Source organism: Anguilla anguilla, chromosome 15 (assembly GCF_013347855.1).
Source record: "Anguilla anguilla isolate fAngAng1 chromosome 15, fAngAng1.pri, whole genome shotgun sequence".
Lineage (NCBI taxonomy): Eukaryota > Metazoa > Chordata > Actinopteri > Anguilliformes > Anguillidae > Anguilla > Anguilla anguilla.
The window spans coordinates 14,333,430-14,349,403 of NC_049215.1; the positions used below are offsets into that span (position 1 = coordinate 14,333,430).

Here is a 15,974-nt window from a genome sequence, read left to right on the forward strand (position 1 = left end):
AGTGCTCACGGTGCTGGCTAAATCGTACTCAACACTGATCCTCGCAGATTGACTTCTCAATCTCTCAAGTGCGCCACGAACTGTAAAAACTGGTGGGCGAGGGGAAAAAAAATTCAAAAACAGTTTGATGAATAATGGCTGAGTTTCGGCCTGTCCTCAGGCTGAGGTCACCCCCCAAGCGTGGGAAACAGCTGCAGGCTGCAGGGCCAGACCGTCTGAAGAGTGTGGGGGAAAACCTCCTACAGACCCCTCTCAGACACATCCTCTGCGTGTGTGTGTGTGTGCGTGTGCGTGTGTGCATATGTGAGTGTGAGGGTGTGTGTGTGTGTGCGTGAGCGAGCGAGCACACACGTACGTATGAGTCTCTGTCTGCGTGGGCGTATGTGAATGTGTGTGTGTGTGTGTGTGCATGTGTGTGCGAGCGTGCACTCATGTCTGTATGAGTTTGTGTGTGTGCGTGCATGCGTATGTGAATGTGTGTGGGTGTGCGCATGCATGAGCACATGAGTTTGTATGTGTGCGTGTGTGTTTGTGTGTATATGTGAGTGTGAGGGAGCGAGCGAGCGAGCGAGCACGCACGTGTGTATGAGTCTGTGTGCGCGTGGGCGTATGTGAATGTGTGTGTGTGTGAGTGTGTGTGCACGCATCTGAGTATGAGTTTGTGTGTGCGCGTGCGTATAAGTTTGTGTGATTGTGTATGCGTGAGCATGTGAATGTGTGTGTACGCGTGTGTGTGAGCGTGCGCATGCGTGTGTGTGTGTGTGTGTGTGTCTTTAATTTGGCTCTGTTTCCTCTTTTTGGCTGAAGGAGACAAAAAATCCAAACGAACGATAACAAACGAACACCGGCATATGAACAGCGGGATATGAACAGCAGGATATGAATACCGCCATATGAACAGCAGGATATGAACAGCGGGATATGAATATCAGCACATGAACATTGGGATGTGAACAGTGGTATATGAACATTGGGATGTGAACAGCGGGATATGAATATCAGCACATGAACATTGGGATGTGAACGTCGGTCCACTTGCAGGTGAAGTGCAGTCAAAGTCTTTTGGGACAAGAAAAGTGTTAAGCTGTCATTCATGAGCTTATTGAGAAATGGCACGTATTCCAAAACAGATACGGCCACACCTCTGCCTTCAGAAAGAAAGAAGGAAAGAAACGGGGACACAGTCTCAAGAAAACACTCCACTCTAATACGGACCAATAAAGTTCACTGTGCAAGCCTGTCACATCAGGTTTGCCCTGTGCTAAAGAAAATTGTTAAAGAAAAGGTTCCAGCTCAGTCCGAAAAAACTGAAGCCACAGAGAAATAATTGAGCGGAATAAAAGAAGTAATTGATCTTCGGCGCTGGATCTGTGCCAGGCCGTTCCGCTGGGATCAGAAGGAGAGAGGTATGGAGCTGCAGAAGTGTGCATGGTTTTACCGAGCGGTCAGCGCTGAGACCAGAGCGGGGCGAAATGAAAGGAGTAACAGGCAGGGGCTGGGGGCCCGCGTGGGGCCACAGCGGCTCCGCACCTTGTTTGAAGCTCCGTCCCTGCTCCTTCTCTAATTAAAGAGCAGGAGGACGCTTTGATTCCGTCCTAATTGCTTTCAGTCAAATGAAGGGAGAGAGAGAGAGGGAGAGAAACAGGCGAAGAAACACAATTATATTTTTTTGGTGGCGACAGGGGCGGGGTGGGGGGGCTGATTAGCAGACGCGGTCGGCGAACGGAATGGAAATTGTTTCATGTCAGAATGCTATCGTCAGTCGCTTTCATTAGGGAGCGGCTGCGTGTGATCCGCGCGGCGACGGGCGGGGGGGGGGGGGGGCAGTGATTACTCTTTGGTTAACAAATCTCTGACAGGAGGAGCCGCGGCGTCCCTCCCCCTCTCCCCCTCCTCGCCCCTTCAGGTGGGCGTCGGCAGCCCGTCGGAGGCCCCCGGGTGGCGGGTGGGCGGTCCCTCTGTCGGGGCCCGTCAGCCGCGCCTGTCTAATTAGCGAGCCTTTGCTCCTAAACGAGCTGCCATCTTCGGGGACGAGCCAATGGGAGGGAGCGGCCCGTCGGAGCGCGGGAGCGCGTTTGATACGTGGAAATGGAGGGCTGCCAGGTCCTCCCGAAGCCCGCGGCTGCCTCGCAGCCTTATTTAGGAGAGACACACAAGCGCTGCGGAGCGGAGGAGGAGTAATGACTTCCCCCGACGCACTCCGGGGCGCGGCAGGATGATCCCAGCTCCCGGCCATGTTATTTTCACCAGCATGTGTCACTCACGCGCACTTTAAAACCCTGGATCATATAGGGAACACAAACATCAGAGCGGAGCGGCGGACATGTATTATTTAAAGTGGTACCTGCCTTTGTCATTACTGTCAAGCAGAATGGCGCAGGGAAGGGCTGCATGGAGCACACCACTGTATCATTTACTGCCCTGGACCTGAAGGCTGACCCACCGGCACGTGGCCGTCACGTTACTAGAGAAATACAGGGTTGGTCTTCCCCCCAACCCCACCCAATCAAAACCACGAGAAGCTCAAACCCCACCCAATCAATACCATGTGAGGCTCAAACCCCAATCAATCAATCAATACCATGTGAAGCTCAAACCCCACCCAATCAATACCATGTGAAGCTCAAACCCCACCCAATCAATACCATGTGAAACCCAAACCCCACCCAATCAATACCACGTGAGGCTCAAACCCCAATCAATCAATCAATCAATACCATGTGAGGCTCAAACCCCAATCAATCAATCAATCAATACCATGTGAGGCTCAAACCCCAATCAATCAATCAATCAATACCACGTGAGGCTCAAACCCCAATCAATCAATCAATCAATACCATGTGAGGCTCAAACCCCAATCAATCAATACCATGTGAAACCCAAACCCCACCCAATCAATACCATGTGAAACCCAAACCCCACCCACTGAATACCATGTGAAGTCCAAACCCCACCCACTCAATACCATGTGAAGTCATACTTCAGTGTCAGAATCCAGGTGGTCAGATCACGGGGGAGCCAATTACACGTCTGAGAACGGCGCTACTGCAGCAGCAATAGGCCAGGCCAGGGGGATGACAGCTTAGACGCTGGTCACTTTGCTCCCCAGCATTCATTGGGTTGGGACGAATGTGAATGGCTATATCCAAAAAAGTGGGCGGGTGCATGTGCAGCTTGTGCCAGGCTCATTGTCAAGAGTTATAAGCTGGCATGTGAGGTTGTACTGACTTAATCACTAGAGAAAGACAGGGACGGCTAGAGAAACAAAGACTGTACCATTACATTACTAGTAAGCTAGCCGAACTGTGCACATTTCATAGTGGCACATTCTGCAGGTTTTCATTGCACATTATGTATGTTTTTATGCAAATGCTGAGCTACATGAACATGGAAATGAAATTCCTTTCAACAAATGATCTATGTCTCCATCTGTATTAGACGGTAAGCAGTGCAGCGCATGGCCCTGACTGTACGCACTGCAGTGTTAGTGCGTGCACAGCTGCAGGTCAGAAAGGATATGGACATCTTGGAGACGAACATGTCCTGCGGTTCCTCGGAGGAGAAGGTCTCCAGGTCCCTCTCCAGCTGAGCGATCTGCCGCTCCATCTGCTTCAGGTTCCTCTCCAGGTTCTCCGCAGATACTGAGGAGACCAGGAAAAACAATACAGAAATAAATAACCTTTTCACAGGAAACGGGTCAGTATTTTAACAGTGAACTGGTCAGTCTTTCAGCGGAAATGGGTCAGTATTTTCATAGGAAACGGGTCAGTATTTTCATAGGAAACGGGTCAGTATTTTCACAGGAAACGGGTCAGTATTTTAACAGTGAACAGGTCAGTCTTTCAGCGGAAATGGGTCAGTATTTTCATAGGAAACCGGTCAGTATTTTCATAGGAAACGGGTCAGTATTTTCAGCGGAAAAGGGTCAGTATTTTCATAGGAAACAGATCAGTCTTTCACAGGAAACCGATCAGTCTTTCACAGGAAACCTCACTTTATAAGCGCAACAAACGCTGTGCAGGAGAAAAGTGGAACACAGTTCACCTTTAAACCCCTGCCGTGTGTGTGTGTGTGTGTGTGTGTGTGCGTGCGTATGTATAAAACGTTTACTCCAGAAGGACTCTTTCTCTTTTTCTTTGGGCTTAATGGTCATGGTGGCAAGTGGCACTGTCAGGGATATGCTTGTCAGACACTTAATTACAGATCCAAAGACAGCAACACCATTACCCCCCCCACCACATACGCCCACACCTCCCCCCCCCCCCCCAGACCACTTCCCAGGCATCACCCCATGGGAGGCAGAGCAGCACAGACAGCACAGCGCAGAGCGTAAGCCTTTCCCTCCGCTGGATACAACATGAACCTCAGGTCCAAGCTCATTAAAGGTCATTAAAGGTCCCAGAGCACTAATCGCAATGAGCAGGGGGGTCCCTCCAGTCCTGGCTATCTTAACCTGGCAACCCACCCGCCCCCTCCCCTGTGTAACTGGCTTAATAATCCCTCTGCACCTCAGCTGTGTGTGAACATCAGGGGCCAAAATCCCCATCGTGCATCTCCCACATGCACTCTAAAGTACTCTGAGGTCAATCATAACGTAAACGCAACAAAAATAAGACTAATAATTACTATTATTATTATTATTATTCAAACAGGCCTGAGAACAAAGCTGGAATGCATCAAAGCAGAATGAAGGGAACAATCCCTTCCACCTGAAGCATCTCAGAAGGACTCAGAGTAGTGATGAATGTGAAAAGGCTCTGGCTCTGTATCAGGAACAGGACTCTGAGTGGTGATGAATGTGAAAAGGCGCTGGCTCTGTCTCAGGAGCAGGACTCTGAGTGCGGCGGCTACTCTCTGCAGTGTGGGGACGCCGCTCTCTCCCCACGCGAGCGAAATCGATCGGACAAACGGGCGCAGACTTACGAGCGGCCGTAAACGCGGGCGCGACAGCGGCGCGGGGCGGGGCGGAGCGAGGGAGCGGCAGGAACAGGTGTGAAATTGATGCTCGCGTCTCCGGCTAAAAAAAACCAATTAAGCCGCTTAGTGTGGAGTAGCCTTCCGTTTCCCCGGCACCCTTTAAGGAAACGTGCCAGATGCGCCTCTTCTCCGCCCGCCAAAGCGTCCGGGGGAACCCGAAGGGAGCGGAGCTTAATAAACCCGCGATGTGACGCCTCTCACGGTGCGTGCGGACGGCTCGCCGTGACGCTCCTGTCCTAACTGCAGTTTGTCTCCTTAATCAAGTGTGAATTCCCATTATAAACAAATAATTGCTTCATCGGGCTGCGGCCAGCTAGCCTGGCGACGGAGCGGCGGCCGCCGTGTTGAGGGTCTCCCAAGATGGGACTGAAATAAGGGGATTAGAGGGGCGGTGGGGGAGCCAGCGGCGGTAAGACGCCGCGCCCGAGGGGGGGGGGGGGGGTAAAGGAGGATTTTTTTCTTTTTTCGTGGTGGAGTCATCCACTCAATCCGTTTTTCTTCATTACTCCCGTCTCCGTGGTACAAATGGGTCTAAATCTAATTTTGCGCCCGACGCTACTTTTTCAACAGAGAGACGGAGAGAAAAAGGTTTTTCTTCAAAAGCCATGAAACCTCATCACATAATGCACGGCCACGATCTTCTCCCCCTGCAGAAACCGGGCCACGGTACAAATCACTTCCCCGTTACGGACTGCTTTGGCTGGGCTACGCAGTACACAAACGCAATCTCAATCATGCTGGTGCATGTGTGTGTGTGTGTGTGTGTGTGGTGTGCCTGTGCGTGCGTGCGTGTGTACGAGTGTGTTCATTTTTATGCTGCTTTGGGGAAACTGATATCGCTTGGATGGAGAGGGCAGAAGCCACACAGCCGTTGAGACAATTTGTTGTGTAGCGGCTTCCTACCAGACTGATTTACGGCAGGACTGGGGCTTATTATTTAACTGGCTGAACACCTTCTGCCTGATGTCCTGATGTTCTGCCTGACGCACACACACACACGCGCCACGTCTCACTCCAGCCACACGCGTGTCCTTCCTGCCACCTGCGTACCACTGTCACCCTTAACAGCAGTCAGCGGAGCCCTACAGAGTGCCTTCACAGACAGCCACATCAGTTCCTCCCGGTTACAGGGGCACCCATGCGTCCGTGCTCAATCAAAGCCAGCGAATGGCTTTCAGTCATTCTGTCCACAGGCAGTCAGCGGACAGACAGAGCTGATTGGAGGGCTGCGTGTGAAGGCGGGGCAGAGTGGAGCACCGCTATTGGTCCTGTTCCCAGTGACCTCTCTGTACAGCCCCCGCCACACGGCTCCCACGGGCCAGAGCACCGGGGCTCCAGCCAAATCATCAATCTCTGCTACGGTGCTTTAACTACCATCTATGCATCCCTCCATCTTTCAGTCCACCTCTCTCATACTGCAGTCCCTCTGCCTATCCTCCTTACCATCCCCCTATCATCTCTCCATCTCTCTTCATTTCCTTACCACCTCAATGCTCCATCCCTTTCTGCTCTTCCTCTATACTCTCCTCTTCATCTATAGTTTCACTGCCTCGCATATGTTCCTCTATAATCCCATCACTCTCCTCTCCTCTCATCTCTCCATCTCTATCAGCTTCTCCCTCTGCTCTCCCTGCCCTGCCAACCACTCATCATGCTGTCCCTCTCCCCTATCTCTCCATCTACACTTCTCACTCTCCTTCTACATCTCCCATCTTTCCCTCTCTCGTCCCTTCCTCCTGCAGGTTCCCATCCCTCCTCCATCTCTCTTCCTGCATCTCGCCTCCTCATTCATAATCCCCGCCCCTCTCTCTTCCTAACCCAAACCCTCTCGATCTCAATATCTCTCTACCTAACCCTCTTTCTCTCTCTCTCTCTCTCTCTCTCACTGGGACACGTGACCATGTGTCCCCCATATGGGGGGGCCTCTGCTGCGCTCTGCAAATTTCGTCATTAAAATGACACTCCACACAACCGGTTACACACCCTCCTTCTAATGCAACACATATCCAGTTTCTTGTGAAAATCTTATGGGTGTCAGATTTGATGATTGTGCTCTAAAAACAAGAAATTGGATCGCACATCTTCAGTCAACAACGCTGCAGGAATAAGTAACATCTCATAATAAGCGTATCTGTACAGCTAGTTGATAGACGGGTGGAGCACAGAGGGAAACCGCAGCACAGCAATGTGATCACAGCCTACGTGCACAGGATCGGACAATCAGAATGCGATAATCAGTAATCTGCACAACTAAAGATCCCCAGCCAGTCCAGGGGCTGTGCTTCAAGTGAGGCAGCGAGGAAGCGAGGAAGCGAGGCTAGCGAGGAAGCATTCTATGTAGGGCACTAGTGCCCAGAAAAAGACAAGCAAAATTATGAAATTTCCCTTTGGGCAATCCCTGGTCATGAGCATCATAATAAGGTTCTGCGTGGGCATGTTTGCATGAAATATGAAATATTACACCATCACTCAATCGGCAGACAAGCAAAGCTGCCACACGCTGGCGTAAATGAGACAGATCTCTCTGAACAGGCCTGTGCTGCTGTTTTCTATACACTGATACTGAGGATGTATGGCTCAGCGTCTGGCAGGATCATCAGAACCCATTAAAGCCAAGTCCCTAAAGGCAGGCACATTACAGTGTGCCAACAAGCAGCAGGAACTGGACTTACTCAGAATTAAAACAGGGGGGGGGGCTTAACAGCATATTTAGACACAGGAGTGTACAGAACTCAACATATGTGACTTTCCTTCCTCTCATTAATGTATGTACACACAGGCACAAACACACAGACACACACACACATACATACAGACACACACACACACACACACACACAGACGCGAGCAGGCGAGTATGCAAACACATACAGAGACACACAGAGGCACAGAGTGAGACACAAACAAACACAGGCACAGAAATGATCAGAACAGCAGATGTATAAACAAGTGTACAAGCTGTTAAAGTTCTTTCTCTTTTAAATAAAAGCTGCAATGCAGGTAAACCTGCGGGTCATTTGGCTACAAGCAAACAGAGTTTCCACACCAGAACAACCAGTGCTGCGCTATTTATAAGGCGAGACAAAGCACCCGGGTGGAGAGAGAAGGAAGAGGACATGTGAGCTGTGGGCTGAAAGTCTCACACAGAAAACCTTCAGCAGACAAAAGAGGCAGTGCACCGTCTCATTACCAACGGAGTCCTGTTCAGGGTGTAACATGCACAATTTAACCATTACTCATTACCAACAGTGTCCTGTTCAGGGTGTAACATGCACAATTTAACCATTACTCATTACCAACAGTGTCCTGTTCACCGTGTAACATGCACAATTTAACCATTACTCATTACCAACGGAGTCCTGTTCAGGGTGTAACACGCACAATTTAACCATTACTCATTACCAACAGTGTCCTGTTCATGGTGTAACATGCACAATTTAACCATTACTCATTACCAACGGAGTCCTGTTCAGGGTGTAACATGCACAATTTAACCATTACTCATTACCAACGGAGTCCTGTTCAGGGTGTAACATGCACAATTTAACCATTACTCATTACCAACGGAGTCCTGTTCAGGGTGTAACACGCACAATTTAACCATTACTCATTACCAACAGTGTCCTGTTCATGGTGTAACATGCACAATTTAACCATTACTCATTACCAACAGTGTCCTGTTCATGGTGTAACATGCATAATTTAACCATTACTCATTACCAACAGTGTCCTGTTCATGGTGTAACATGCACAATTTAACCATTACTCATTACCAACAGTGTCCTGTTCATGGTGTAACATGCACAATTTAACCATTACTCATTACCAACAGTGTCCTGTTCAGGGTGTAACATGCATAATTTAACCATTACTCATTACCAACAGTGTCCTGTTCAGGGTGTAACATGCATAATTTAACCATTACTCATTACCAACGGAGTCCTGTTCATGGTGTAACATGCACAATTTAACCATTACTCATTACCAACAGTGTCCTGTTCATGGTGTAACATGCATAATTTAACCATTACTCATTACCAACGGAGTGCTGTTCACGGTGTAACATGCATAATTTAACCATTACTCATTACCAACAGTGTCCTGTTCAGGGTGTAACATGCATAATTTAACCATTACTCATTACCAACGGAGTGCTGTTCACGGTGTAACATGCATAATTTAACCATTACTCATTACCAACGGAGTGCTGTTCACGGTGTAACATGCACAATTTAACCATTACTCATTACCAACAGTGTCCTGTTCAGGGTGTAACATGCATAATTTAACCATTACTCATTACCAACGGAGTGCTGTTCACGGTGTAACATGCATAATTTAACCATTACTCATTACCAACAGTGTCCTGTTCACCGTGTAACATGCATAATTTAACCATTACTCATTACCAACAGTGTCCTGTTCATGGTGTAACATGCACAATTTAACCATTACTCATTACCAACAGTGTCCTGTTCAGGGTGTAACATGCATAATTTAACCATTACTCATTACCAACGGAGTCCTGTTCAGGGTGTAACATGCATAATTTAACCATTACTCATTACCAACAGTGTCCTGTTCATGGTGTAACATGCACAATTTAACCATTACTCATTACCAACAGTGTCCTGTTCAGGGTGTAACATGCATAATTTAACCATTACTCATTACCAACAGTGTCCTGTTCATGGTGTAACATGCACAATTTAACCATTACTCATTACCAACAGTGTCCTGTTCATGGCGTAATGCGCTTAATTTAACCAACAGTCATTAGTATCAGTGCCCTGTCCAGAACAGCACCAGCCCCAGTCCTGTATGTGAGCATTACTAATGGTAAGTGTGTAGAACAGCACCAGCCCCAGTTCTGAATGTGAGCATTACTAATGGTGAGTGTGCAGAACAGCACCAGCCCCAGTTCTGTATGTGAGCATTACTAATGGTAAGTGTGTAGAACAGCACCAGCCCCAGTTCTGAATGTGAGCATTACTAATGGTAAGTGTGCAGAACAGCACCAGCCCCAGTTCTGTATGTGAGCATTACTAATGGTAAGTGTGCAGAACAGCACCAGCCCCAGTTCTGTATACTCCGGTGCTCCACTCTTCCCTGAAGGAAGCTGTTTCAGCAGGTGGGTTATTTTCAGACTTTCAGCCCATGGCATTTTCACTGCGAGAAAGGGAATCAACTTCTCCTAATGAAAAGGCTTCTGCTTAAAGTCCTTTTGTCTCTCTCTCTCACGCACACACACACATACGCAGACACACGCACGCGCAAATTAATTAAACCGCCAATGACCTTCTCTGTCATATCGCACATCATTCATAAAAAGGAACACCAAAGATCTTTCTATTCTCAGACATGGCTGCACGAAGAAAGGGAATAAACAAGCATTCACAAGCACGCTCCGTACCCAGCCTAAAAAAGTTTCCTCCAGATATAATCTATTCGCACACCCCTCCCTTCCCTCCCACCGCCCCCCCCCCCGCGCCCGCCATCTATCGCCCCCTGTAGGCCGGAGAGGCCCGGCGGTGCATAACTAAGCCGCGGCGCTGAGGCATGCTGGGACAGGATTTGAATGCAGGCGCACGCGGGCGATTTGTTCTGGAAATGAAATTTGCGCAGGTGTCCGGCGCGTAGCAGATCATATCGGCGGGCGGCGGGGAATTGCGGGGCGGGGCGGGGGGGGGGGAGACGCTGGGGCCGCGGCTAAGTTCCTCTCGAGTGGCTCTGCTTTGTGGAGCCCAAGATAAATATACCAATATCCCTTTGACTCAAGTCAGAGAAAACCAAATAAATAAGGGGGATGATAAGAGTGATTATCACACAGAGCATGATGGATGGGGGAGGCTTCTGAAAGCATGCTCCAAATAAGCCGGCAATCACGGGAGCATATTGCTTTTTTATTCCCCCAGTTTGGTTATGGAATATTAAAATTCATGCACCCTGAGGAGAAATGGGGATTTGGCTCGATTTTTTTTCTCTTCCTGGGGCCACGGGGCTTCTGAGACGGGAGAAGAGAAGGAGGCCCACCGCTGTCAGCCTAAGTGTTTGCAGATGAAGGGGGGGCTTCTGTTCAGGGTGGGCAGAGCGGGACGTATCCTGGTGCTCTCCTGGGCACCACTCCCCCCACCCCCCACCCCCCAGACAACAAGCCAGCAGAGCCGAGCCCTCATTTAAATACTAACTCACACTGGACGCCTTGTGTACGGCACACCGTTCTCTATGCGCTACCCACTGTAAAAACATGCATGTACACGCACGCACGCACGACTGCAATCTATGCAATATTACTTTCAATAAAAGCACTGTGTCCTGTTCAGAGAAAAACAGGAATATTTATTTATGTTCCATTCATCAGGGGAACTTTACAGAGAAGGAGTTTCACAGTTCCCAGACACTGAACACTAATCCAGATCTGTCCGCAGCTAAATCCATCGTCTCCTCTACAGAGCGAGTCATTTATAACGCGCTGCACCTTCCCGTGGTGTCTGCCAGGAACACGGGTGCGAGTGTGGGGTGTGGAGGACTGTGCAAATAAAAACGGTACAGTTGAAAAATGTTAAAAACAAAAAGCTTTGATGCAGCCATGTTTATTGTCAAGGGCCAGGCACTTTTATTGCCAAGTCACAAGCCTACTGACTGACTGGCTGTCCTGTATTACTGAGTGGCCTGTAGGCTGTAAACAAACACTAGCTCTCCTGTAGTATTGTGTGGCCGGTAGGATGCAAAATAGTCACTGATACGGCCTGTAGAGTATAAAATAGTCAATGGCTCTCCTGTAGTACTGTGTGACCTGTAGGGTGTAAAATAGTCATTGGCTCTCCTGTAGTACTGTGTAGACTGCAGATACTAGTACATAGGTGAGTGCTTTGGAGAGCATACACTTTTGATAAAAAATAAGGTAAAGTAAAATCTTTTAAAAATAGCGCACTCTCGCTTTAAGAAATGCTGAACAAAATTTACCAAAAGTTTTATTTCTAATTTTAATATAAAGAATACAGAGCTAAAATAGACTATAAATCTATTTCAACAACACCTAAATAATAACAGGATATAAACCATGTATTTTGCTTACGTGAATAAAGGAGACTGGACTGCTGAAAAGGAATGTAATCTCTTCACAATAAAGCTCGTCACCGCTCGGTCACATTCATTCACTCTCTTTGTGCTCATCAGCCCCGTCACTGCAAGGGTGAATGGAGCTTCAGCAGGGCTCTCAGGGTGGAGGAGGAGGAGGAGCGCTGTTTCTCTGTGAACAGAGTACAACTATTCCCTAGTTTTACATTCGTTTTTTTTTTACCTGAGCCTGATGCTGTAAAACTAGCATTACCTTACTCTGGGGCATTATGTCTGAGACTGGGGACATGGTGGATTCTTCACGGTATACGCCATGCTGCAGTAAATGCATCGCCATGTTAGATGGTACTTCCTCCCTTGCATAACATTGTTTTCATGCAGTGATTATATTTTGCAGTATCACTAGTACTTTTTGTGAAACTTTTTGTCACACGTTTGAGTGTTTGCTCCAGTCCATCCTAGTACTGTTATACCAGGCTCCACAGGCGCATCACTGCATACGTGGTGCTGGCAACGTGAAGCTAACCAGCGGCACTAGCAGCGCGGGCGATGTGATGCTAACCAGCGGTACTAGCAGCGCGGGCGATGTGATGCTAACCAGCGGTACTAGCAGCGCGGGCGATGTGATGCTAACCAGCGGCACTAGCAGCGCTGGCGATGTGATGCTAACCAGCGGTACTAGCAGCGCGGGCGATGTGATGCTAACCAGCGGTACTAGCAGCGCGGGCGATGTGATGCTAACCAGCGGTACTAGCAGCGTGGGCGATGTGATGCTAACCAGCGGTACTAGCAGCGCGGGCGATGTGATGCTAACCAGCGGCACTAGCAGCGCGGGCGATGTGATGCTAACCAGCGGCACTAGCAGCGCGGGCGATGTGATGCTAACCAGCGGTACTAGCAGCACGAGTGACGTAACGCTAACCCATCTTCATAAATACAGAGATGCAAACAGTTCTTTAAGAGTGCCCTTAAATTTAATAAAACTCACTAAAAACTTTGTTTCCTGGACCCTAAAAACTTTTTCTCATGGTTCGACTCCAAGATATGAGCAAGTTAAGGACAGAAGGGCTCTCACCAGGAGATTTACATTCCTACACCAAACACTGGAAGAAATGTGCAAGTATGAGCTCCACGCCTAACCTGGCTGGTTTGGCAGGCAGGAATTGATTCCGGAAGGATCCGTCGGCAGCTTTTATTTTATTGTCTGACTCAATAACTTCGAGGTGCTGCTACCCAGAATGCACAGGCACACTTCGCCTAGCGAGCCCTGTAATTACAGCAGCCCAGGCGACTGGCAGCCGCGCTGTGTGCCTGGCTTTCTACACACTGCCGTCTACACGGGACTCACAGTGATCTGAGCATGCTCAGTCCAGACACCCAGCCGCTGTGTGCCTGGCTTTTTACACACTGCCGGCTACACGGGGCTCACAGTGATCTGAGCATGCTCAGTCCAGACACCCAGCCGCTAAACTCTGAAACGCGCGGTCCATGTCGAGCTGCACTGAATACAGTTAAATTAGCTAATCCCAACGCACGCCCACAGTGGACATAAACATTTGCCAGGATTTCCCATTTCATTGGCTTTTCCTTTATATAAAAAAACATTATTCAGTGACACAAGGCATGGGTGAATTTAATTATAAAATAGTCTGCAGTGTATATAGCCGAGAATAAATTTTCATTTCGGCAGTTAGGACATGGAAACAAAACTAAAACGAGCAATGTTTGCTCAAGTTTGTGTAGCTAATTGTGCGATTTAAGGATTAAGGACTCACTTAACTCAAAATCCAGCTGGGGTTTACCTTAATTTCAGCGAGACTCCACCCCAAGCACGCATCTGTCATATGCTACATAAGTCACCCAGGCCAGGTTGCATGCAGAAAAACAAGCACTTCATTTGAGTCAGTATCTCAAGTCAGGACTGAGCCCTTAGCAATTCAACCAAAGCCATTATGTGAACCATTACAGAATGTTCCATCTTTATAATGAATACACTGAATACACTACAAGTAATTTTAGAAAGGAGGAAAAACACATTCTGTATTAAAAGCACAATACCTGCGCTAGAGACAGCCAGGACAAAGACCAAATTTCACAGGATCAAAGAACATAACACGGCAGGTCACGCTGGGCAGAATTACGTCCCGGGTTTGTGTGATGAGCTTAGAAAAGATCAGTGTTCTTTTCCGAGACGGTCGGGGTGTGCTAGCTGGCGCCATTTTTAAATAATGAAAATAGCGGGCAGAGAAAAAGACACTGGGAAACAACAAGTCAAACTGAAAGAGCGGTAAATGCTGAGGCCATTACGGTGTTTGCCAAGCCGGCGGGTTTTTAAGGATGCGCGTACCGCTGTGGTGTCACGCTGGCTCATTAGACGCAGTGAAATTTTCCCTCCCGAACGCAAACGCGGAGGGTGTGAAGACAGCTTGTTCCTCGCACATTCTGGCCCACTTACACGGGCTTTCTTGTCATTCTTTCAGAGTACACTGACGACGTTCAGGGTAGAAAAAAAAGAAAGAGGCGTCGAGTAGAGTAGAAAGAGTTAAAAAATCAAAACTCCGCCCATGTGAAATAAAGGATCAAACAGCGTAGGTTCTATTTCTGTAACGTGATTAAACGGCGTATAATAATGCGTTCAGAGGAGCCTCAAATCAGACGTGCTCAGACCGTTTTCCAGTGTGTTTCCTCAGCTGACATGCGGTAGCTGAGATGCTCGGTCTCTCACAATAACATTTTAAAAAGTTACCTCCCTTCTGGCAAGTTAGAGTACAGAAAAAGCACGGAAGCAGGAAGCACTGCTAACCTGGGCAGCTGAGGATAAAGGGAAAGCATTCGATGTGCTGCAGTGTTTGACTGCTTAGCGAAGGGGGGGGTGGTTTGTTTGCACAGAACACAACCCCTGGCCAGGTAAGAGCTCTGTATTGTTATCAATACTCCCGCGCCCCTATCAACAAGCACAACATAGCCTTGAGTCAGAAACGGCAGTACGTGATTTCACTGCCAATGGGAATGAGCTTTTGGCTGATCAAACGGAAGCACAGCAGCGCAAACAGCACAAAGGCTTCCCTGGATTTGGACTGGTCTCTGCATAACAGGTCTGTCGGCTAGCTTAGACCACAGCTGCAGTAGAAATGTATATCCTGTTAAAAAAAACAAAACTAGAAAACTAAAAACTGAATAACCTCAGTAAGAAGAAAGAAGAGCAAAAGAGATAGAAAAAAAATGGCGGTTAGTAGTAGAGCAGGAGATCCCAATGCTCATCACTGTTCACCTGTATTTTTTAATGAATTGTGAAAGGCAGCACATTAGCATGGGGCAACGCCTCTGCGCTGAAGTGTCTGGCCCGCTAGCTCCTCCGGACTGGAAAGTGATTCACTTAGACAGACTGCGTATCCCACGCCTTTCAGCCCCTGGCATCGCCACGGGCGATATGACCATACCCAGAACGCACCGGTCCCAGACCCCCACCCCCTCCACCCAAACCCACCCAGCCTTTTAGCCAGTCAGCTTAAATTAGTCGCAGGGATGTCTCACTCTGTGGAAGGGAAGGGAGAGTAAGGGTGGGAGGGTTTCATCACTGAGAAATCAATGTAAAGAAATGCTGGTGCACAGACTTAGATTCTCATTAGAGTCTGCAGTACAGTACAATCAATTCAAAACTTCAGTTAGGAGGGAAGACTGATCGACAGAGAGGGAGATGGGGAACATGGAAAAGGCGAATGACTTTTCTGCTTTGGAAATGAATGTTTGCCTTTTCAGAAAGAAGTTTTCACAGGTGAAAGATATCTGTATGATACATTTTGTGATGAATGCAAAGTAAAACATTTAAAGCAGAGGTGTCCAAAAAGGGCCGGTATGGGTGCAGGTTTTTGTTTTAGCCCAGTACTACAACACCCGATTAAAACAATTAACAAATC

The 15,974-nt window shown here is 48.3% G+C and overlaps 1 protein-coding gene across 3 annotated transcripts in view; it reads right to left on the reverse strand.

The window, feature by feature from the left end:
- Window positions 1–15,974, reverse strand: part of LOC118214550 (protein diaphanous homolog 3-like) — a 334,802-nt gene that overhangs the window by 80,474 nt on the left and 238,354 nt on the right. For all 3 annotated transcript variants that reach the window (XM_035394600.1, XM_035394601.1, XM_035394599.1), the window contains one exon: window positions 3,520–3,641. In XM_035394600.1, the coding sequence (XP_035250491.1) occupies window positions 3,520–3,641 (122 nt within the window). The remainder of the gene's footprint in view (window positions 1–3,519; window positions 3,642–15,974) is intronic.